Here is a 26,928-nt window from a genome sequence, read left to right as displayed (position 1 = left end):
TGGTGTATCTGAACCTTGCTGTACGAGATTGTTGGTGTATCTGAACCTTGATATATCAGATTGTTGGTGTATCTGAACCTTGCTGTAAAGATTTATGTTGTATCTGAACCTTGATATATCAGATTGTTGTTGTATCTGAACCTTGCTGTACGAGATTGTTGGTGTATCTGAACCTTGATATATCAGATTGTTGGTGTATCTGAACCTTGCTGTAAAGATTTATGTTGTATCTGAACCTTGATATATCAGATTGTTGGTGTATCTGGACCTTGATGTACGAGATTGTTGGTGTATCTGAACCTTGCTGTACGAGATTGTTTGTGTATCTGAACCTTGATGTATCAGATTGTTGGTGTATCTGAACCTTGCTGTAAAGATTTATGTTGTATCTGAACCTTGATGTACGAGATTGTTGGTGTATCTGGACCTTGCTGTATGAGATTGTTGTTGTATCTGAACCTTGATGTACGAGATTGTTGGTGTATATGAACCTTGATGTATCAGATTGTCGGTGTATCTGAACCTTGATGTACGAGATTGTTGGTGTATCTGAACCTTGATGTATCAGATTGTTGGTGTATCTGAACCTTGCTGTAAAGATTTATATTGTATCTGAACCTTGATATATCAGATTGTTGGTGTATCTGGACATTGCTGTACGAGATTGTTGGTGTATCTGAACCTTGATGTATCAGATTGTTGTTGTATCTGAACCTTGATGTACGAGATTGTTGGTGTATCTGAACCTTGATGTATCAGATTGTTGGTGTATCTGAACCTTGCTGTAAAGATTTATGTTGTATCTGAACCTTGATATATCAGATTGTTGGTGTATCTGGACCTTGATGTACGAGATTGTTGGTGTATCTGAACCTTGCTGTACGAGATTGTTTGTGTATCTGAACCTTGATGTATCAGATTGTTGTTGTATCTGGACCTTGATGTACGAGATTGTTGTTGTATCTGAACCTTGATATACGAGATTGTTGTTGTATCTGAACCTTGATGTATCAGATTGTTGGTGTATCTGAACCTTGCTGTAAAGATTTATGTTGTATCTGAACCTTGATGTACGAGATTGTTGTTGTATCTGAACCTTGATGTACGAGATTGTTGGTGTATATGAACCTTGATGTATCAGATTGTTGTTGTATCTGGACCTTGCTGTACGAAATTGTTGGTGTATCTGAACCTTGATGTATCAGAATGTTGTTGTATCTGAACCTTGATGTACGAGATTGTTGTTGTATCTGAACCTTGATATACGAGATTGTTGTTGTATCTGAACCTTGATGTGTCAGATTATTGGTGTATCTGAACCTTGATGTATCAGATAGTTGAATACTGTATATCATCGTAGATCAAAGAATTTGCACATCACGCTTTAGAACTTTTGCCACGTCTGGTACACAATGGTAAAGTTCTTATGCACCAAGGCGCATGGTCTGGAACCAATTACTGAAATAGGTGTGGTAAATCAAGCCTATGCTATCAGTCTTTGGTGTATCAATATTTTGCACATCATCAGACACTAATCAACATGTGAAGATCTTGGAAGAGTGTAGGTCTTCAGCAACCCATGCTTGCCATAAGAGGTGTCTATGCTTGTCGTTGCATGTCATCGTATGTCAATTGTGTAGATCAATGCTCATTATGTCAATCACAGGATTGTTTGGCCCAGACTCAATTATGTACAGACTGCTGTCACATGGCTGGAATATTGCTGAGTGTGGTGTTACACAACAAACCAAGAAACAAAACAGACACCAATTCTTGTTTCATCAGTATTTGGCCATGTCATCAATCCTTGGTATGTCCAGCTCACACATGGTGGGTCGGGACAACCAATCCCTTGTACGTCATTATGAACCACGAGGTCAGGAACACAAAATCTTGAAGTAAACGTCACTGTATTAACCATGAGAACACTATCAAAAACTTTCCAACCTTTGTCAACAGTACTGTGTGTCAGTGCCTAATAAAGAGAAACTCATCACTTCATATGTCCCCAAGTTTTGTAAGACCAGTATGTTTTGTTTGACCTTTATTTAGAGAATCTGTCTTATTTCAGGTGTAGCTATTTAGAAAAACATATTTATTTGCATCACCAGCCTCTGCCTGTCTGACATTTGATTGATGACTGACTGAAGGCGACAGGCAACACACCTTCCTGTAAGGACATCACAGTGCTCCTACAGACATCAGACATAGGCAATATTACATGTCTCCTGTGCAAGTCACGGCAGCATTATATTGTCAGAAGGCTACGCGTAATATTGTTTTACGCTAGTACTCTTTCTATACATTACTGTCTGTGTAAAGCTGAAAGTTGTTATTCTTTGTTTGTTTGTTTGTTGTTTTACACCTCACTCAGCAATATTCCATGCTATATGACAGCAGTCTGTAAATCCATCATCGAGTCTGGACCAGACAATCCAGTGATTGATATAATGAGCATCGGTCTACACAATTGAGATATGATGACATGCATCAACAAAGTCAGCGAAACTGAACACCCCACCCCATTAGTCGCTACTTACAACAAGCTTCATCAACTATTATGGCAAGTATGGGTTGCTGAAGACCTATTCTAACCAGGATCTTCACACGTCTTGTTATTCAATATAAAAAATAAGATATATTTACCCTCAACACTGTCAGCAGTGTCATTAGTGCCCCTCCCCAAATATCCTGACCCCTCCACTTTAGGTGTCGACTTGATTAAACGCCTTCAGCCCTAATTGTGTTGTTTATGACCGTGGCAACACAATGTGACTTCCATCAGGACAGGGGCAGTCGGGTAGCCTAGTGGTTAAAGCGTTCGCTCGTCACGCCGAAGACCCGGGGTTCAATTCCCAACCTGGGTACAATGTGTGAAGCCCATTTCTGGTGTCCCCAGCCGTGATATTGCTGTAATATTGCTAAAAGTGGCGTAAAACCATACTCACTCACTCCATCAGGACATGACCATGGCGACACAATGTGACTTCCATCAGGACATGACCATGGCAACACAATGTGACTTCCATCAGGACATGACCATGGCAACACAATGTGACTTCCATCAGGACATGACCATGGCAACACAATGTGACTTCCATCAGGGCATGACCATGGAAACACAATGTGATTTCCATCAGGACATGACCATGGCGACAAAATGTGACTTCCACCAGGACATGACCATGGCAACACAATGTGACTTCCATCAGGACATGACCATGGCGACACAATGTGACTTCCATCAGGACATGACTATGGGACTGTTACATCACATCATGACAGTTGCATCAATATGTTTTCCACATTTGCTAACAGTGTTCACACAGGTCCCCAGGATGAGATGGATTGCCAACAGGTACTGGATTTTGGAGTTTCAACATTGCAAAAATGATGACAAATTCCACATACAGTGAGTCAAATTTATTTCTTAATATAAACATTCTACTTTGAACACTGACATAACATGAAATGCAATTAGAAGGTGTCCATGTCACCAGAAGAATATCAATTAACTTCACATCAATCTTCAAACAATAAATATTAGGAACATGATATACAGTTAATTGCTAATGCATCATGGTTGGCCCTGTGATCTAAGGTGCAGTGACTCTCTGTGCAGTTGCCTCCCTTAGTTGCCAGGATCTGCTTGTCATGGGTTCCAAACCTAGATTCACACTGTTTATAACCACTGGTTTGTCAGCAGCATAATAACAACATTTATTACCTATGAGGGCAAACATATCGGGGTTCATAAAAATCATATGTGCCCTAGGGTCAATATCAGTGAGTGAGTTGGGTTTAAAACCGCTTTAATGTGTTATGTCATGGCGTATCAGCTTAACATGGGAGGAAAGTCTGAAGTAATGCAGGTCTTAGATGTTTACCACTTCGGTGAAACCCACGAGCACGGGTATGGTGCTGACAAACCTAAAAACATAATCGGGGCGAACCGGAATTCGAACCCACAATCAACAGTTTCTGGCATGCCCAAGGGACGCAACTCTGCACAGCGAATCGCAGTGCATTGGATGACTGGGCCACCCATGCCCCCCTAGGGGCACACTAGAAACAACTTCATAGCTGAAGATTGTTGACGTCATTCAACAAGTTGTGGTTCTGCTGCTGTTACGACTTGCTGTCATTATAGGTAATCTCTGAATTTGTCTCTCTATGTAGACATCTTTGATAATAAATAGTACATTATATGAGTGTTCATGTCATACTATGTTTACGACATGAGTGTCTAAATTCCGGTATTTCCCGAGCGAGAGCTAAGTGCTTTTGGGGCAACATCGGCAGACTGCATTTTCACAGTAATAGATATATTATGGTGTCACAAAAAAAGTTTATTTACAATATCCATATCCCTGTCACACCTGATATATTATTCACATCACTGTTTTCTTCCTGTAGATTTAACCCCGCTAAATTGAATTTGGAACTGAACGCGCAGAAAACCATTTGTTCATATAACTATTCACATTTTTCTGGTTACCGGGGTAATCTGCTTTCAGATTTATGCAAGAATTTATCATAAATTTGTTAAATACATGTACAATTCAAAATGATATGCATTATGATATTTAACTTTTCTCGCATATTACATGAAAATGTCTTTACTCAATTTAAGGAAGAATTGGTATTATTATGAAAAGGAAAAAGTGTTTTGCATTCCAATGCATATTTCTCAGTTATTTTATGCATCTCTTGAGGAACAAACATAAATTATTAATTTGCATTCCTATTGAGGCTAAACAAATTCACTGTAATCATGTTATCTTCTTCTTTTTTTCTTTTTTTTCTGATTTCTTTCTTTTCTTATTCCGTGACATTGCAGCTCCTGATTGGAATGCTAATTCTTTCTTTCTTTTCCTGGAAAAAACAGAAGTAAATGTGGCTCTCATTGTGGAGTGTTGTTTACGGAACATGGAGCCAGCTTCCACACTAACAAGATGTAAAGTTATTTGCATCTTTAAACTTTTAAACTACAATTTCACTCATAAATGCAATACAGGCAATATAGTAATATCCTCTTGATGGTGACCGTCTGATGACAGACCAGGTCAACGTATTGATATCCTCTGGATTGCGACAGTCTGATGACACATTAGGTCAACTATTGATATCTTCTTGATGGTGACAGTCTGATGACAGACCAGGTCAACTATTGATATCGTCTGGATGGTGACAGTCTGATGACAGACAAGGTCAACTATTGATATCAGTATCTTGATTGTGACTGTCTGATGACAGACAAGGTCAACTATTGATATTGTTACCATGATGGTAACAGCTGATGACAGACAAGGTCAACTATTGATATCCTCTGGATGGTGACAGTCTGATGACAGACCAGGTCAACTATTGATATCCTCTGGATGGTGACTGTCTGATGTCAGACCAGGTCAACTATTGATATCCTCTGGATGGTGACAGTCTGATGACAGACCAGGTCAACTATTGATATCATCTGGATGGTGACAGTCTGATGACAGACAAGGTCAACTATTGATATCCTCTGGATGGTGACTGTCTGATGTCAGACCAGGTCAACTATTGATATTGATCTCTTGATGGTGACAGTCTGATGACAGACCAGGTCAACTATTGATATCCTCCGGATGGTGACAGTCTGATGACAGACAAGGTCAACTATTGATATCAGTATCTTGATTGTGACTGTCTGATGACAGACAAGGTCAACTATTGATATTGTTACCATGATGGTAACAGCTGATGACAGACAAGGTCAACTATTGATATCCTCTGGATGGTGACAGTCTGATGACAGACCAGGTCAACTATTGATATCCTCTGGATGGTGACTGTCTGATGTCAGACCAGGTCAACTATTGATATCCTCTGGATGGTGACAGTCTGATGACAGACAAGGTCAACTATTGATATCATCTGGATGGTGACAGTCTGATGACAGACAAGGTCAACTATTGATATCCTCTGGATGGTGACCGTCTGATGTCAGACCAGGTCAACTATTGATATTGATCTCTTGATGGTGACAGTCTGATGACAGACCAGGTCAACTATTGATATCCTCCGGATGGTGACTGTCTGATGACAGACCAGGTCAACTATTGATATCCTCCGGATGGTGACTGTCTGATGACAGACCAGGTCAACTATTGATATCGTACCGCTGATGGTGACAGTCTTTTGACAGACCAGGTCAACTATTGATATCCTCTGGATGGTGACTGTCTCATTACAGACCAGCTCAACTATTGATATTCTCCAGATGGTGACAGTCATTTGACAAACCAGGTCATCTATTGATTTCGTTCCCCAGATGGTGACGGTTGATGACAGACCAGGTCAACTATTGATATCCTCTGGATGGAGAGAGTTTGTGTTGCAAAGTGAGCACAGACGGCCCTGATTGACCTTACCTGTTTGACAAATGTTTCAGGGGACAGTCCCTCCTCTTGTGACCACTCTGTCCACATATGTGACAGCCTGAAACACAACCAGGTCACTGAAATCCTGTTCAATAATGAATAGTTATTCATGCTGTAGATCTACAAACTTGCAACTCAGGGGGGGACAAGCTGAAGTATCTACTGGTGGAAATTCTACTGATCCAAGGTGGTTCTTATCATAACAAACAATATGTCATACTATGAAATGTAATGAAAACACTTGACTTGTGACATCTGACTCACCTAAATTGTGACATCTGACTCGTCTGACTTGTGACATCTGACTCGTCTGACTTGTGACATCTGACTCGTCTGACTTGTGACATTTGACTCACCTCACTTGTGACATTTGACTCACCTGAATTGTCACATCTGACTCATGGGACTTGTCACATCTGACCTGATGTGCGACACCTGACTCACCTGACGTGTGACATCTGACTCACCTGACTCTTGGCTTGCCCCACACTTGTGGTCCTGTAGCTGACAACTGACTCACCTGACTCTTGGCTTGACCCACACTTGTGGTACTGTAGCTGACAACTGACTCACCTGACTCTTGGCTTGACCCACACTTGTGGTACTGTAGCTGACATCTGACTCACCTGACTCTTGGCTTGCCCCACACTTGTGGTCCTGTAGCTGACATCTGACTCACCTGACTCTTGGCTTGACCCACACTTGTGGTCCTGTAGCTGACATCTGACTCACCTGACTCTTGGCTTGACCCACACTTGTGGTCCTGTGGCTGACATCTGATCACCTGACTCTTGGCTTGACCCACACTTGTGGTCCTGTAGCTGACATCTGACTCACCTGACTCTTGGCTTGACCCACACTTGTGGTCCTGTAGCTGACATCTGACTCACCTGACTCTTGGCTTGACCCACACTTGTGGTCCTGTAGCTGACATCTGACTCACCTGACTCTTGGCTTGACCCACACTTGTGGTCCTGTGGCTGACATCTGACTCACCTGACTCTTGGCTTGACCCACACTTGTGGTCCTGTGGCTGACATCTGACTCACCTGACTCTTGGCTTGACCCACACTTGTGGTCCTGTGGCTGACATCTGACTCACCTGACTCTTGGCTTGACCCACACTTGTGGTCCTGTAGCTGACATCTGACTCACCTGACTCTTGGCTTGACCCACACTTGTGGTCCTGTAGCTGACATCTATTGCATGAACTACAATGAGCCCAGGAAGGCTTCACACAGCGTTCACAGGTCTCACAGTGAACATAGCTTGTCCCATCCTACAAATATAAAACACATCCCTAGATCATTGATTTGTCTTCAGAAGGGCCCAGCACAAACAAATACACTATACACTTATGGACATTACATACAAATATAACTGTACAGTGGTATCTGACTACTCTTATTATTAACTGCTACTATTCAAGTTACATATTATTCACTTGTTTTAACCATGGGGCCCGGACATCGGAGCAAATATTTTCAGTAATTCTCACTGAGCAATACATTTTTTCCTTCATCCTGATTGGCTAGTTCTTTCTGATTGTTCCTCTGTTTTCATCATTTTCACTGAGGCCAAAAGCAATGGGACATCAAATTAATGCATTGTTGTCCATAACTGAACATCCATTGTTCAAGACATCACACATTATGTGGCATCATTTCAACAATTGGCAAACTGAACTAATGTCTCCTCTAAGGAATTAATGTTAAAGGTCACAGAAATATTCATTTCTAAATACTCAAAACCCTGCATGTAACTTAAGTGTCTTCCTTGACACATCAAAACCCTGCATGTAACTTAAGTGTCTTCCTTGACACATCAAAACCCTGCATGCAACTTAAGTGTCTTCCTTGACACATCAAAACCCTGCATGTAACTTAAGTGTCTTCCTTGACACATCAAAACCCTGCATGCAACTTAAGTGTCTTCCTTGACACATCAAAACCCTGCATGCAGCTTAAGTGTCTTCCTTGACACATCAAAACCCTGCATGCAGCTTAAGTGTCTTCCTTGATACATACCTTGGATGTACAGGGCATACCTTGGATGTACACGACATACCTTGGATGTACAGGGCATACCTTGGATGTACAGGACATACCTTGGATGTACAGGACATACCTTGGATGTACAGGACATACCTTGGATGTTTACACGACATACCTTGGATGTACAGGGCATACCTTGGATGTACAGGACATACCTTGGATGTACAGGGCATACCTTGGATGTACAGGACATACCTTGGTTGTACAGGGCATACCTTGCATGTACAGGACATACCTTGGATGTACAGGGCATACCTTGGATGTACACGACATACCTTGGATGTACACGACATACCTTGGATGTACACGACATACCTTGGATGTACACGGCATACCTTGGATGTACAGGACATACCTTGGATGTACAGGACATACCTTGGATGTACACGACATACCTTGGATGTACAGGACATACCTTGGATGTACATGGCATACCTTGGATGTACACGACATACCTTGGATGTACAGGGCATACCTTGGATGTACAGGGCATACCTTGGATGTACAGGGCATACCTTGGATGTACAGGACATACCTTGGATGTACAGGACATACCTTGGATGTACAGGACATACCTTGGATGTACAGGACATACCTTGGATGTACACGACATACCTTGGACGTACAGGGCATACCTTGGATGTACAGGACATACCTTGGATGTACAGGACATACCTTGGATGTACACGACATACCTTGGATGTACAGGACATACCTTGGATGTACAGGGCATACCTTGGATGTACAGGACATACCTTGGATGTACAGGGCATACCTTGGATGTACAGGACATACCTTGGATGTACAGGGCATACCTTGGATGTACACGACATACCTTGGATGTACACGACATACCTTGGATGTACAGGACATACCTTGGATGTACAGGACATACCTTGGATGTACAGGGCATACCTTGGATGTACAGGGCATACCTTGGATGTACATGACATACCTTGGATGTACACGGCATACCTTGGATGTAGATGACATACCTTGGATGTACAGGACATACCTTGGATGTACACGACATACCTTGGATGTACACGACATACCTTGGATGTACACGGCATACCTTGGATGTACAGGACATACCTTGGATGTACAGGACATACCTTGGATGTACACGACATACCTTGGATGTACAGGACATACCTTGGATGTACAGGACATACCTTGGATGTACACGACATACCTTGGATGTACAGGACATACCTTGGATGTACAGGGCATACCTTGGATGTACACGACATACCTTGGATGTACACGGCATACCTTGGATGTAGATGACATACCTTGGATGTACACGACATACCTTGGATGTACAGGACATACCTTGGATGTACAGGGCATACCTTGGATGTACACGACATACCTTGGATGTACAGGACATACCTTGGATGTACAGGACATACCTTGGATGTACACGACATACCTTGGATGTACACGACATACCTTGGATGTACACGACATACCTTGGATGTACATGGCATACCTTGGATGTACAGGACATACCTTGGATGTACAGGACATACCTTGGATGTACAGGACATACCTTGGGTATACAGGACATACAGGACATACCTTGGATGTACAGGACATACCTTGGCTGTACAGGACATACCTTGGATGTACAGGACATACATTGGATGTACAGGGCATACCTTGGATGCACAGGGCATACCTTGGATGTACAGGACATACCTTGGATGTACTTGGCATACCTTGGATGTAGACGACATACCTTTGATGTACAGGACATACCTTGGATGTACAGGACATACCTTGGATGTACATGGCATACCTTGGATGTACACGACATACATTGGATGTACAGGGCATACCTTGGATGCACAGGGCATACCTTGGATGTACAGCGGCCACACTTGTCACAGTGCTTGTTCTCCTCGGCCGAGTACTGCTCACACACCTCACACCACCTGAAACAGTCACACCCGGTTGAAACTACACCTTCACAGTGAGGATCCTCAATTATCCATACCTTGATAAATATCATGGACCCTTTAGACACTATAGCTTCATTTTGAAAGCAACGCCAGTCTCAATCATTATTATCTTTAACTTCTTTCACTTAATTTCTTTCACTCACTGGAGTAATTTGAATGGGCTGCTATGTTAAGTGTTGTTGAACTCGATTAAAAATGAAGACGTGATAATGAATAACATGGATATGCATGAAACTAGGCTAAAATTAGGCCAAGGCAAAATGGAGGTCCTACCACTTTGACTCAAATCCTTAAAACACTTAGTGTTACTGTGCAAACTAACATGTTCTGATGTATACCCTTTGGCCAGTTAATAATAACTCCGAGATAGTATCTCAATTTCAAACATGACATTACTAACAACCACAAGCCAGTCCATGAAGCACGGTCTCCCTTCAACATCAAATAGAACATTCTACTTCATATTCAGCAACATGACAGAGGTGTGTGTGAGATTCTCTTGGGCATTTTGGGGGAATTAGCTTCTTAATGAGACAACTGCAATAGAATGTGTACTTTTACACAGTAATCTGTATGTAGTCTTCAGATGTGTTTCAGCAGCAATAATGACCAGCAAATGATCCATTGAATGTGCTCCTAAAGTTCCCACCACATACAACTAGCTCAGGTTTTCATGATTCCTGTGTATCACCTGTAACCCTCGCTGCTTGGGAGCGGGATCTGCCTCGCTTGTAGGTTGGTAAAGATCCTCACTGGGGACCCCTTCTTCTTCTTTGCTGAGAACAAGCTGTGGTTGTCATAGTCCACCTGGAACATATCCACTCCCCGTCAGTTGTGCTCCAATATCAATAAGACGAGTAAAGTTTTTATCCAACCACTGAGTTGTGATGTACATAAAGCGACTTCAGATGTACATATATTTTCTGATTGAGCTGTAATGACAATATTAATAACATAGTTCCACATCAACTACCAAACAGTTCATCAAATTATGCCATGTCTAACATATGCAGGGCTGGCATAGCCTCTGTGACCCTCTTCTACAGGAACACCCCCAGCCCTACCTTGTAATCTTACATATGCAGGGCTGGTATAGCCTCTGTGATCCTCTTCTACAGGAGACCCCCAGCCCTACCTTGTAATCTAACATATGCATGGCTGGTATAGCCTCTGTGATCCTCTTCTACAGGAGACCCCCAGCCCTACCTTGTAATCTAACATATGCAGGGCTGGTATAGCATCTGTGATCCTCTTCTACAGGACACCCCCAGCCCTACCTTGTAATCTTACATATGCAGGGCTGGTATAGCCTCTGTGATCCTCTTCTACAGGAGACCCCCAGCCCTACCTTGTAATCTAACATATGCATGGCTGGTATAGCCTCTGTGATCCTCTTCTACAGGAGACCCCCAGCCCTACCTTGTAATCTAACATATGCAGGGCTGGTATAGCATCTGTGATCCTCTTCTACAGGATACCCCCAGCCCTACCTTGTAATCTTACATATGCAGGGCTGGTATAGCCTCTGTGACCCTCTTCTACAGGAGACCCTCAGCCCTACCTTGTAATCTAACATATGCAGGGCTGGTATAGCCTCTGTGACCCTCTTCTATAGGAGACCCCCAGCCCTACCTTGTAATCTAACATATGCAGGGCTGGTATAGCCTCTGTGATCCTCTTCTCCAGGAAGTAGGGGAAGAACCACAGCACCGGAACAGTGATAACCTCTTCCTCATCTTCGAAAAAGAAGTCATTATTTAATGTGTTTAGGATTCAACAAGAGTAATTAATATAGTGATAGTAATTAATATGCAACATTGTCAAGCAAGTTACAGCATCTAAAGGGGGCCACTATTGACATCTAAGGGGCACAACTCTGCACAGCCAATTGCAGCAACTTAGATCAACAGCTTCCCAAGGCCCCGGCTAGGACTTTGAAACCAAATATATACCAGGCATGCGTTCAATAGGCCGAGGCGCTTTCTGAGTGCTGACTTAGCGCTCTCCGAGAGTGCACGGGTGTTATCGAATGATCTGGCAACTGCCGCCGGCAGAGGGCGCGGTTTTCAAAATGGCGTTGCAAACTCAATTTAGCAATATTGTTGAACATTGTGTATGTGAAGTATTATTGTTTAGAATAAAGATACGACAAACTTTCCATTAGTTAGACGGTCACCGATCAGACAACAAAACTCTATTTTATGGCATTATCGTGATATACGTCGACCCAACTCATGTAATCCTACCGACTTATTTAACATTGGAAAATCAAAATATAGACTAGATTGTCAGTGACACTTGACAATGAATGAGATTTCTCAGTTCGCTGTACGAGTCACAAATTTGTGGTAGATGGGCTTGTCGGGGATCAGATATCAGCTCGCTATATCCGTTAGTTCGCTGTAGAGAGTTCGTTATGTACGTACATTTTATATGATAATATATAGGAGATAAATCGTGGATTTTGTTGCATCCGTTTGTTCGCTCTATCCGTGTTCGTTATATCCGTGTCGTATTGTAATTACAAACCTACTGTGGTAAATAAAATAAAGTCGAATTGCAATAGGTAGATAAAGACTTCTGGTTCTGCATTGAAGTTATCGAAGATGTGGATTTAAGAACCCAAATAGAATCTTATTTCTTAAAACTGCATTCCAGGTATTTTATTTACCAGTTATTTGGGTAAAACATAATGGTTTGATGTTTATATTCATATATATTTAATTTCAGTATATTCAGGACAATAAATGAAGGGGAATAAATTAAATACATGGGGTAAGACATGTCACTATATTGCCAAAACGGCAAGATCAAAGTCTCATAAATCACAAAAAATAATTAATTACCTATAGGGTTAGAAAAGAATCGAGTTACTAAAAATCGTATGTGCACTGGTGCGTGAAGAGATCATCAGTTTAATAAACATACAGCTGTATTACACTTTGTGTAATACCAAAACGCGTACTTATGTACTCTCGGAACACGTTTCGCGAACAAATATTGAAAGCTCTCAACATCCCTTGGCTTATTCAACGACATTGCGTGTGGAGTTGAGTTGAGAGGAGCTTATGCACACTCGATGACCCCAGCAACCTTGTTGCTAGGCTGACGTCACACTGCACTGTTTTGCTGATGGGTCTTGCAACAAAATTCAACCAATTATGTCATCTGGTATTGTGACGTTATTGTAAACTTTGAGGTGCAAGGCCCGTTCCACAAGGCGATCGTATTGTAGCGCAACGACAGTCGTTAGTCTGTTTAAGTATGTGAGTTGCGATAGTCTTAGCCCTACGATAATTTTGTGAATTCTAAAGGTGAACCGTTTCATACGTTTCAACTTTTGACGTGTTTTAAGTATTATTCTGTTAAACTCAATTGGACTATGCCATGGATCGTGTAGGTGTCAGCCTATTCATACTCAACAGTATAATTCTAAAAACGTTATAAATGGCAAGTAATAAATAAAATACTAAACTCGCTCCCGTGTAAAACCAATTTTATTAAACTCGTGAATAGTTGTGGTATCTGAATCGCTTTCGCTCGTCAGATACAACTATTCACTCGTTTAATAATATTGGTATTACACGGGAGCCCGTTTAGTATTCTATATGTATGTCATCCGGGCGGCATTGTTATCGTCTTTCAAATTTTATTCTGACACTAGAAATGACGTCATAGCTGAAGACTGTTGACGTCATTTGACAATTGTGGTTTTCTAAGACGGCGGTCGTGATCAGTGCATTTCTCTAAAAGAAAGCTCAGATGGATTAAGAAATAATAGGTAACAAAGAAGTTATTACACTCGCATGTTTGTCATACTGATTTTACGAAACTCGTCTATGAATAAATGTATTACCCTCGCTCTCGTTCGGGAAAAACAATATTTCCTGGGGTGTGTTTTTTTAGTCATCACTTGGGGATTCCTGGTTATGTTTATTGACCAAAAGTAATCTATGCATGCATATTGTATGATTCAACTAAATGGATCGGTGACTTGGTGGATTGTGTTTTATTGTACCCCGACGGCCATTCGTCACCACTTGCCCCTTTCAGTAACCTCACTGCTTGTCCCCGAATAACACAAGTTGGTCACGAATGCCCCGAAGGCATTGGACGCTGTCCAAATCAACCACTGGTAAAGTTGTCAGGGACAAAATCGATTATTTACAGGCCGCCCTGATATTGCTGGAATATTGTAACTGAAGTAAAAAACAACAATTCGCAATGTTTTCGATTTATGTAAGAGAAGATAGACACCTATGAAAATATCTCAATTTCCGTTTCCAGTTTCGACAAATGAAGGTTTATATCGCATAATAATACATGTCAAATGTTTACAAAAAGAAATCATATGAGTGTTATTGGGACAAAACTGCAACTTCATATCAAATTTTATTATACATGTATCTTGTTCACAAACAGACGCATGAAAAGGATTTTTTCTGTACTAAAATTAACATGGGTTGCAAGGGAAAATACTCCGGGCTGCGAGGGGCTTCAAAATGCAGCTAAAACAATTGGAATGGCCTGGTTTTAACAAGTGAAAAGTCTTCCAATAAATGTATTTACTAAGGCGGTGGTATCAAACTTCACCACTGAGTGCGTGTATGTCTAAGAAGTTGTTCCATGTCGAAAATGTAATGTTCACAGGCCCCGCATTTGTCCAAGTCCGCCATCTTTGTCCCTCGGCGTGCCTCCTTCTCAGTATGCGTGGAGGCGCTAGAAAGCGCTCTCAGCGTGCGTTCCGTTCATTAGGAATTATTTGAAGGTGCTCGCAAGCACTCGCTGGCGCCTCGGCGCCAAACGGCTTATTCAATGCACCTCTGGTATCACTCAACAAGTCCTTCACGGAAACAAAAGTTGTCTCCCCTACACAAATATATAAGTGACAAAATAACCACTAAGATGAGCGCTTCAGATCAAATGGCTTAGTGTGGTTCATACTCAGGCAGCAACATGACTGATTTATTTAGGTTTCTCATGGTCAGATATTCAGGGAATAAATTTCTGGTGAGAAATTAATAACAGTTCACAGTCCACAGCACTGGTGTCAATGATGATGAGATGCACATGGAATTAGTTCCATTCGGAACAAGTATTGCCAGTGTAAATGTATCGTGGAAACATATTCTTGTAAAAACTGCTCTGTGGAATTAATTAGTAGAATAATAACAATCTCATTAAAACCAGATCTAAGTTCTCGCTGTCGCTAAACAAAAATCTGAGGACATCCCATTACGGGGTCACGTGAGAACGACCTTTCGCGAACTTTGACCGACCACTGAAATGACTAACAAGAAGTCGACATCAGCCAATTAGAGAGCAGCTTTCTCGAGCTTTACGGCACTCATTTCAACCTGGTGACTTCCATTTCAGACTACCCTTGAAAAATATGTTGACACAGTTCTCGATTAAAATTTTGAAAACTGAACAAACAAACATTCCGGAATGTCTAATATATGGTTCAGATTTTATGGCAGTGCTTCCCACGCAGTGTGCAAAGCTGCCTCCATTCAAATGTTCATCCCACAGAAGCGAGAGATAGACGATATTATTGACGGAATCAGTTGTACGGGCCGTAACTGTCGCTCGGAATACCCTGTGTTAACGTTTTAGAGGTTGCATGGTTAGAAATCACATTCCGACTGTCACTTTCATGATCTGGTAAGCGACGCTCTGATTGGTCGGATGAAAGGTCATTCTGATGTGACCCCTAATGGGATGTCCTCAGATCTTTGTTTAGCGGTAGCGAGAACTAAGATCTGATTTTAATGAGATTCGACAAAATTGATGCCTTCGTCGACTGGCCCACTTCAGGCCTAAAAAAACCCAACTATTCTATTTCTGATCTGCTGTAAAAGACATCACTGAACCCACCTTTGTCCTGCCGAAGACAGTCGAACATGATCCGGGACATGGTCCTTGCCAGGGCTTCTACCATTCCCCCAAATGGAGGATCTGTTACTATGGCAACACGTTTCTCAGGACTTGGTGTTACAAAGTCTTGATACACTTGCTGACTAGTTTCGGAGTCGAAGAAATGGAAGTTGAACATATTGAAGCGGCAGAACTGTGATGATGAGTACACCTGCATCTGTAACACACACAAGCAAGCAGCTTCATCAGCACAAGCGTGTTAGTCTAGTCCTTGTAATTAGTGCCATGTGTGAGACATTGTCTCTTAGCAGCCATTAACTGATGGATTGAAATACACCATATAATTTGTGTCATACAAATTTGGTCTTAATATGTCTCCAATCTTACTTGCTAGGATTACCAACTGGCTTGGAGCTTATTCCATTTTATTCATGTTAATTAACATACTTAAGAAATTTTCAAGCACTTTACAGGAAAACAGAAAAATAAAAGCAGTTTACATAAGACCTTGCAAGGCAGTTTTTCAAAAAGACAGTGTAAAGCAGTTTTCATGATGACCTTGAAAGGCAGTTTTTCATAAAGACAGTGTACCGCAGCAGCACCCAGCAGCCTACAGCGCTCTCGTGCGCGAAGGGGAAAACCTCACTTCTTTCCAAACATCAATCAACTAGAGACAGATGATTGGGGAGGTGAGAAACAGAGAGAGTACTTCTGATGTAATAGAGGAAGGATAATTAATAATGATAACTATTGTTTGATAATTCTTATGAATCTTCCACCTCTATTACATCATTGCCAGAATATACCAGAGGGAAGGTGGGTTCTGCCTATAGTACACGCCCTGTATAGTTGACAGTAATTCCTATAAACCTATAAAGGGTGAAGTTGTAGATCATAATCCGTAGACACAGCCAAATCGATAGGGTTTGTGGCTGAAAACCAGGAGTGGGGAAAGAGTCATCTATGATCCCCGCTACCTCCTGGTTTGAAAACCTCTTCTGCTAGATCCCTGATGTTAGAAGTCAGGCTGAAGAAAGGAGAGTCTTAGATGTAACAGGGGCATGGCAACCCGCATATTCCAGACTAGATTGGTCTGTATGGGGAGGCAGGTTCGGCAGGAGAGGGTATAGGGGGTTCAGTAGATCCAGGAAGAAAAAAGAGGAGCACCAAATTTAACCTCATAATAGCCACTTTCCGGGAGATATCCGGCTTGTGAGTAACCAATTTAAGTAGTCAAGTGGATCCATGTGGTCACAGTGCAGGTCATTATCCAATGGCGTCCATGATTCAGGTAAGATCTGTGTGTGGTTAACTGTTGCATAACCATAGCTCCCTTACGGAGGTCATGTGGTTGAAAGACAAATCCTGTAACTGACCAGAAAAAACCCTGCGGCCCATGCAGGAACCATACAGCAGTGGAGCTGTTTCAGCAGCGGTGGACTGATGTTCAGTATAGCCTGTGTAATCAGTGCAGACTGTATGGTCCATATGTGCTGGCTTATCTGCTTGATTAACTGGATGGTTTAAAGTGAGGTTTTTCCAGCCTTCATGCATAAGAGTGGTGTGGGTTGTTCGGTGCTATTGCTACTGTTGAAAATCTGAATTTGGCAATAATGTAAATGTAATGTAGAGGTAGAGGATTCGTAAGAATGATTTGTGTTTAGGATACCTATATTGACTATGTTTGCTATACATTAAAACTACAACAAAGATAATTGTACAAGTATTTAAAATCGCTTTGGTGTAATCAACATAAATAAGGCAGATAACCCCAGAGCATTTCTATTTTCCCTAGCTCTATGGACACATACCTGAGCCAAATGGCTAGCATTCAACATTCTTCTTGACTAAACATCTAGATTCATAGTCCTCCTTCACGGGAGTGGTTTCATCTTTGAGACTGAGATACACCTAACATGTTTGACAGGCATCACGATATCCATTCCAGTACAACAGCTGACAAAGGGCTCAAACTTCACATGCAAATTATCTATTAAGTACAACTACTTGTACATTGATAAACCGGAGACCTTGGCTGATGGGTACAAAACTCAACACTAGCTGCTAAAACCTGCACAGATCACAAGAGCATGATTCCTGCTGGACATCTAGTTTATATCTAACTTTCCAGAAATCATTCTGTACTAACGTATCTTGCATCCAGGTCTAGCAGCAGAGTCCTTGTTGAATGGCCTTTGGATCCACTTCTGTTGGTGACAGCTTCATGTATTCTGAAACACAATACAAAGATCATCACTCAGGAAGACCAGGGATAGAATGGATTCACAGTAGCTCATGCTTGTTGTAAAAGAAGACCAGATGGATTGAGTGGTCAGACTTGATGACTTGGTTGATTGCGTATCATCGTACCTCATCGGCATGAATCACTGCTCAAATATCAATCACTGGATTGTCTGGTCAACTTAATTATTTACAGACTGCTGTCATATAGCTTGAACATTGCTGTGAGCAGCATTAAACAACGAACAAACAACAAAGATCATCACATAGCACAACAACCCCAACGTCATGTAAATAGTGGGCACTGCTAACATCAGAGTGTAGTTCAGTGGGGAGGCATTGCTGGGACAATCCATGTGAAATTTCATCTTCACAGATCTCATGGTTCAGAAAACACAGAAATGCAATTGTTCATAACCATGACAACCAGGCGGCAGATAAATGATGAACAGTGTTTGTCACCTTTCATAAGACTACAATAAATCCATTTGATGCACTGGTGAGCCTGTCAGGGCCCAAACAGAGTACACAGGTGACACAAGCCTGTCAGGATACACAGGTGACACAAGCCTGTCAGGGTACACAGGTGAGACAAGCCTCTCAGGGTACACAGGTGACACAAGCCTGTAAGGGTACACAGGTGACACAAGCCTGTCAGGATACACAGGTGACACAAGCATGTCAGGATACACAGGTGACACAAGCCTCTCAGGGTACACAGGTGACACAAGCCTGTCAGGTTACACAGGTGACACAAGCCTGTCAGGATACACAGGTGACACAAGCCTGTCAGGATACACAGGTGACACAAGCATGTCAGGATACACAGGTGACACAAGCCTGTCAGGGTACACAGGTGACACAAGCCTGTCAGGATACACAGGTGACACAAGCCTGTCAGGATACATAGGTGACACAAGCCTGTCAGGGTACACAGGTGACACAAGCCTGTAAGGGTACACAGGTGACACAAGCCTGTCAGGGTACATAGGTGACACAAGCATGTCAGGATACACAGGTGACACAAGCCTGTCAGGATACACAGGTGACACAAGCCTGTCAGGATACACAGGTGACACAAGCCTCTCAGGGTACACAGGTGACACAAGCCTGTCAGGGTACATAGGTGACACAAGCCTGTCAGGGTACATAGGTGACACAAGCCTGTCAGGATACACAGGTGACACAAGCCTGTCAGGATACACAGGTGACACAAGCCTGTCAGGGCCCAAACAGAGTACACAGGTGACACAAGCCTGTCAGGGTACATAGGTGACAAAAGCATGTCAGGATACACAGGTGACACAAGCATGTCAGGATACACAGGTGACACAAGCCTGTGAGGATACACAGGTGACACAAGCATGTCAGGGTACACACGTGACACAAGCCTGTCAGTGCCTAAATGTTGCAAGGATTGTGTGAACAGCCTACCTTGGAGCCCCTACACAGAGGACATGGGTGACACCCAGTTTGTCAAGGGCCTCTAAGGTGAAGGTGACTGTTGAGCTTGCAAACAGATATTGCTGAAACAAGACAGTGACAGGTAAGAATTACAAGATAAACACACAAAAAGGAGAGCCACATGACCAAATCATTGACTCAAATCATCAATGCTTCATATTTGTTAGTGTTAGCAGTGATTTATAGCCTACTGACACACACCACTATCTCCTATGTTAAAAGTGATCTATAGCCTACTGACACACACCACTGTCTCCAATGTTAACAGTGATCTATAATCTACTGACACACACCACTGTCTCCAATGTTAACAGTGATCTATAATCTACTGACACACACCACTATCGCCAATGTTAACGGTGATCTATAGCCTAATGACACACACCATTATCTCCAATGTTAACAGTGATCTATAGCCTACTGACACACACCACTATCTCCAATGTTAACAGTGATCTATAGCCTACTGACACACACCACTATCTCCAATGTTAACAGCGATCTATTGCCTACTGACACACACCACTGTCTCCAATGTTAACAGTGATCTATAGCCTACTGACACACACCACTATCGCCAATGTTAACAGTGATCTATAGCCTACTGACACACACCACTATCTCCAATGTTAACAGCGATCTATTGCCTACTGACACACACCACTATCTCCAATGTTAACAGTGATCTATAGCCTACTGACACACACCACTATCTCCAATGTTAACAGTGATCTATAGCCTCCTGAGACACACCACTATCGCCAATGTTAACAGTAATCTATAGCCTACTGACACACACCACTATCTCCAATGTTAACAGTGATCTATAGCCTACTGACACACACCACTATCGCCAATGTTAACAGTGATCTATAGCCTACTGACACACACCACTATCGCCAATGTTAACAGTGATCTATAGCCTACTGACACACACAACTGTCTCCAATGTTAACAGTGATCTATAGTCTAATGACACACACTACTATCGCCACTGTTAACAGTGATCTATAGTCTACTGACACATACCACTGTCTCCAATGTTAACAGTGATCTATTGCCTACTGACACACACCACTATCTCCAATGTTAACAGTGATCTATAGCCTACTGACACACACCACTATCTCCAATGTTTACAGTGATCTATAGCCTAATGACACACACCAATATCTCCAATGTTAAAAGTGATCTATAGCCTACTGACACACACCACTATCTCCATTGTTAACAGTGATCTATTGCCTACTGACACACACCACTGTCTCCAATGTTAACAGTGATCTATAGCCTACTGACACACACCACTATCTCCAATGTTAACAGTGATCTATAGCCTACTGACACACACCACTATCTCCAATGTTAACAGCGATCTATTGCCTAATGACACACACCACTGTCTCCAATGTTAACAGTGATCTATAGCCTACTGACACACACCACTATCTCCAATGTTAACAGTGATCTATAGCCTACTGACACATACCATTATCTCCCTTGTTAACAGTGATCTATAGTCTACTGACACACACCACTATCTCAAATGTTAACAGTGATCTATAGCCTCCTGAGACACACCACTATCGCCAATGTTAACAGTGATCTGTAGTCTCCAATGTTAACAGTGATCTGTAGTCTCCAATGTTAACAGTGATCTATAGTCTACTGACACACACCACTATCTCCAATGTTAACTGTGATCTATAGTGTACTGACAGCATATGTTTTGTTGTTGTCTTGTGGCTGGAACAGCTGTGTGGGACGTTGGAGCAAGGAACATGAGATATTCATCTTCAGTGTGTGGCCCTTATGCTGCTGATGTTCTTCTGGCAGCAACAGGAGGTCACACGTGTGACAGTACACACGGGCAGAATCATGGACCTGTGTGTGTTGTAGGCGCTGACTTCTGCAACAAAACATGGAGAGAACACAACCCCTTGAGTACCAGTCCCACAAATATGGCTGCTGTGGCTGATGATTTGTATGCTGTGAAAAGGCCAGAATAATTGTATTAATATTCAATATGGATTAATGGTGTAGTGGTTGATTTGATGCTAATTTAACATAAATTCTTTCAACAAAACTACAAATTAAAGACAAAAATATCTGTCTAACACATTCATAAGTCATGAAAATTAAACCAGGGCAGGCTCATCCATTAATACAAGCAACATTCATCTGGCCTTATCACATGTTATCAAAAACCATGAGAGTAGATCAGATAAATTACCATATCTAACATGCCACATAAGTGACCTGCGCCAGTAAGTGCCCCTCATCAACTTTTAGACAAATCTGGTAATTGTTACAAGCGCCTGAAAATTTACATGACAATCCATATTTTCTTGTGTATATTAGTTTTTTACAGACACCAGCAGCGCAGAAGGGGAATGTAACTGCCTTGTAACTATTTATTAAGTTCAAACATCAATGAAATTAAAACTTTCTATCTGATAATTACCAGGCAATTATTTCACCTTCCACACTGCTTTTCACTACCGCTTGATATTAACTCAGCATGCATGTTGTGTATGGTTTTAATAACAGTCCCAAACTTGTCAATTTTCAAAGCACTTGGGAGCTCTTATTTTGGCAAATATGGTAACTTTGTTATGCATGACATACTAAATTTATTTTTTATTGGAATTATAATAATTTATACATGCTGCAGTAAGAAATTCACAACCTTTGCTCTATAATACACATGAGATGCAAAGGTGTTCACTTGCTTGTAGCAGATAGTAAACTCAGGGATGTTTCCGAAATGACACATTGTTTAAGTGCAGGTCATCTTGACATAATATGGCAGTAATCAATGGCTGCCTATTAATTAATACCTTCTACATTAAAAAGTGCAGGTTTGTACCATATGGACACTATTTGCTGGCAAATGCAAGAGAACAAACAAATAATCACATATCTTACTGGATGTTCTTAATTATAATTAGTTAAAAGATAGCTCATACCGATTCCACAAATCCTCGTGGGAATATTTGGGTGAATTTCCCTTGGTAATTAGCTTGCGTTCCTCCATCTTTTCTTTTGATATTTTTTCATCTGCATACTGGAAGAATCGACATTGTTTTCTGTCTCTGAAGGCAGAACATGCGAAGAACTTTCTCTGTTTCCCTGGCTTGTCTCCATCCTGGTCGTACTTGATAAACAACAGTGCAGGTCCTAGGGAGAAACACAATCAACAGGACTTGTCAAGTGGTACACAGAGGTCAACATGTCAGTGTGTTTGGGGATGGTAAACATTCTGTATTAGGAATAATAGAGAGCTAAGTACACAGTGTTTATTCCTAATACAGGATATCTACCATCCCAAAACTCACAAGTGTGATAACTTCTTTATTGTGTTTATCATAAGACATCTCTCTTAAAATCTGAAGTAGAAAAACCTAGTCTTTTCTGTCGCAAACTGTAAACACAAACACAGCAAACGTTCCTGGTATGCGTACATTAATCATGTCAATATATCACATCACAAGCTCAGTGATTAGTCCGTCAGAGACAAGAGTGAATATTATCCTACCCTATTTTTTATCCCAGGGATGAAATTCTCTAGTATCAGGATGATTCTCCCTAGGGAATTTGAACCCATACCAGTGTGTTTAATCCTATCCTATACTATACCCTAGAGTAAAATTTCCACCGGGATAATATTTAGGTAGGATACACAATATAGATTCAACTGAAACCTAGTTTTTTAGACAGTGGTGTAACTACATATAACAAAATGGCAGTTGCCTACACATATTCATTTCTACTTGCCTTTTGTGGCAATGGCAAAGGAATGCAGTCAGATGTCAACACAGCAACTAAATACAACAAGAGAACATTTTGGACACATTTCGGCCAAGTCCAACAGTTTTAATCTGGGGAACAGACCCCGAGCAGCAAAGTTCTACAAGCCCATATATGGAAACTGATCCCGTGGGTGTTTTGCAACTTAAACCTCCAAACATGCTCAAGTTACCAAAACATGTCAAATGCACCATCTACATTCCTGTTAGACACTGATTCTCAGGTAATGTAAACTATTATTTTAATAATAATAACAATTTCCAAGTAATTGGAGCAGATCGTCTATGGTTAATGGATTGCCAACAGACATGGGTTGCACAATGTTTGTTTGTAAACACTGAAAGTAGTACCTACATGACCTTCCATCTTCTTCTGTTGTTTTTAAGGGAAATTATTAACACAGCTCAACAAGTGACTGTAGAATGACTGTAACAAATCCAATGGGCTCTATATCAACTATTGGTGACCACCTCTAGTAGACACTAGTGCAACTCTGACAATGGTGTCCTTTGCATACAAAAAACAGAAGCCCATCAAGGATTTTGAAAGAGGGCATGTGCACGTAATTACCAAGTCACAAAGTGACTTGCTGAGGTCTGACATGTAAAGTGTCTGAAGAAAGGGGATGAGCATTCCCTGAACCCCTCTTGTGGATCTGGCAGTGAAAACTATCATCTGTAATCACAACCATACAACATCCATGGACTTCCCTGGTCCTCCATCTCGTTCTAAAGGCCTTGCCCCTACAACTCAAGTCACGTTCCTAGAAATCTCCATGGGTATTTTGATATTTCTATTTCAGTCACTGTCAGCGTAATTTCTTCACAAGGTAGTAAGTTTGTGTTTTTTAAACTGACTGGATAACACTTTCTGCTGACACAGCATTTTTAGTATTTACATAAATTGTAACAATTACGATGTTTACAGTAACTAAAAATGCCTTTTTAGGCCTGTACTCATCATTGTCAAGCAGATTTCACAGTGATGTCAGTCTCCCTGAATCAACATACCTTCATCTATTCTCCCACACTTAAACCATTAATTGCAAGGGCCCCTCCCTTTGTTGGCAGCTGGCAATTCAAATTTTGTCACATATTAACAGTGATTAATGAACTTGAAGTGTCCCTTTAACATTTTCTTTAAATAATCATTAGTATCTCATTTTCATTAACACTGAATTAAAAGTATTTCAAACCGTAGTATTGTTGTGTTAATAATATGTGCATGAAAAGCTTAATTGCTGTAATTAAGTTGCATTGGGTAAGTGATTGCATATCAAATATTATTCATATACAGACATGTGTCACACATGGAATTTGGAAATACATGTTACAATTTGCAAATTATCATGATTATGACCTTTCTATGCCAAATACTAGCATTTGCTTGTTTGTTGTTTAACGCCACACTCACATTATTCCTGCAATATGACGACGGTCTGTGAATAATCAGTTCTGGACCGGGCAATTCAGTGTTTGACATTATGAGAATCGGTCCACACAATTGGATACAATGACATGCACCAACCAAGGTGGGAGCCTGACCACTCAATCCCATTAGTCGCATTTATGACAAGCATAGTCGCCTGCCAAATACTAGTATATACTGTTGTACATTAATTATTATGCAAATCTATTTATATATCAGTGTTTAACATGTTTAAGGATAGGAGTTCAGGCAGGTATCTGGCTGCCTGTTTATTACAGTTGAAAAATGAAATAACTATTATTTAACCATGTTACCCAGGTGTGTGTGACCATGTGAGTATGAACTGTTATCATGGTAATAGTTATTGTACTGGAAATAATAAAGTTTCTTGTAAAGAAAACAATTGTTTGTATTTCTTTATACATACCATGCATGCACTGTGGTAAATAATGGTAATGGTGTGAATGGAAACATATTCAAACATTTTACAGTTTTTGTATACCGGTACATGCAAGCGTAGCAGGGTGTGGTGTCATTCCACAGATTGTCATGTGGACAAGGCATCCGACCTCTGATCAGAAGGTCCGTGGTTTGAATCCCATCACGCGGCTCGAAAATTTTATGGCCACCCAAGCAAAGGAACAAAGCCAAGGCATTGGACACTTGAATGTCATAATTTCAGTTGCTTCCAAATTTTATCTTTTCAAAGTGAAAAAGACATTTTGAAACTCTATATGACAAGTAGAGTGAGCGAATTAAAATGTAATGTAGCACTGGCATTACTTCAGCCATAGAGCAACGAGAAGTTGATATGTATACAAGTGAGTTATGAAGTTAGATCTAAAAACAAAGCTGACAAACATATTTGACAAGTAGAAAACAAGGCTGTAAATAATAATTACTAGTTCCTGTGCATTCCTGCCCTTGCAGTTAATAGTCAGTAAATAATTATATATACCCCCTGTATAGTGCTCTAATTATATATACGGGAAATATATTATTATTATTATTATTATTATTATCATTTTTTTACTGATCAATAACGAGTTCCTGTGGTAGGATGTCAAACTCAAACTCCCGAAGTCCAAGTCAGCTCCAAAAACATCTTAAATTTACACTAGACCTACTCTTGATTATAACGCACCAATAAGTATCATGTCATATGCTATTAGAAACTCGTATCTGTTATTATGAAGACCCTACCATGAGGACATGACGGTACATCCAGATCCTCTGTGTCTAGAATAACGTCGACATTACTAATATTCGCCGACATCGCAACAACACGTGTTTTTGTTGTAAAATGTAAACTTCCGGAAAGGGAGGTCACTCTCATTTCGACAAAAATGCGTCCAATGACCTACTGGTTCCATGTTCAAATCCCACTACTGCGATTGAATATTTATTCAGAAGATCCACCAACCATGTTTTGCATTTTTTATTTATGTGTTGTTAATTCCATAACAAGAAAAGTATTAAAAAAAAAAACTCATTACATGTAATTACGACTTATGACAAACGTAAGTGTGAACTCTTTGTCGCAAATGAGTAATGCACTGTGTAGTTTTTGAAACAAAAAATAAATACCAGACTGCAATCAGGACCTACAGCATGACCCGATGGATCTCCTCAGGCCCCCATTAAAAAACAACAACTACAGGTTATTGT

At 41.1% G+C, this 26,928-nt stretch overlaps 1 protein-coding gene across 1 annotated transcript; it reads right to left on the bottom strand.

The window, feature by feature from the left end:
• Positions 1-3,467: 3,467 nt before the first annotated feature.
• Positions 3,468-26,542, bottom strand: LOC139464133 (rRNA N(6)-adenosine-methyltransferase ZCCHC4-like). Its single transcript, XM_071245670.1, has 12 exons — positions 26,464-26,542; positions 22,992-23,202; positions 21,742-21,931; positions 19,993-20,084; positions 18,467-18,548; positions 16,318-16,534; positions 12,073-12,176; positions 11,132-11,247; positions 10,338-10,413; positions 7,575-7,698; positions 6,411-6,477; positions 3,468-4,875 (listed from the first exon to the last, which is right to left on the bottom strand). The coding sequence occupies exons 1-12, from the start codon at positions 26,534-26,536 to the stop codon at positions 4,773-4,775; spliced, it is 1,455 nt and encodes a 484-aa protein (XP_071101771.1). The 5' UTR covers positions 26,537-26,542; the 3' UTR covers positions 3,468-4,772.
• Positions 26,543-26,928: the final 386 nt, after the last annotated feature.

The sequence above is a fragment of the Haliotis cracherodii genome, unplaced genomic scaffold (genome assembly GCF_022045235.1).
Source record: "Haliotis cracherodii isolate W230 unplaced genomic scaffold, xgHalCrac1.p SCAF_1, whole genome shotgun sequence".
Taxonomy (NCBI): Eukaryota; Metazoa; Mollusca; class Gastropoda; order Lepetellida; family Haliotidae; genus Haliotis; species Haliotis cracherodii.
Note: the sequence above shows the minus strand (reverse complement) of the source record. Positions and strands in the feature narration are given on the sequence as shown.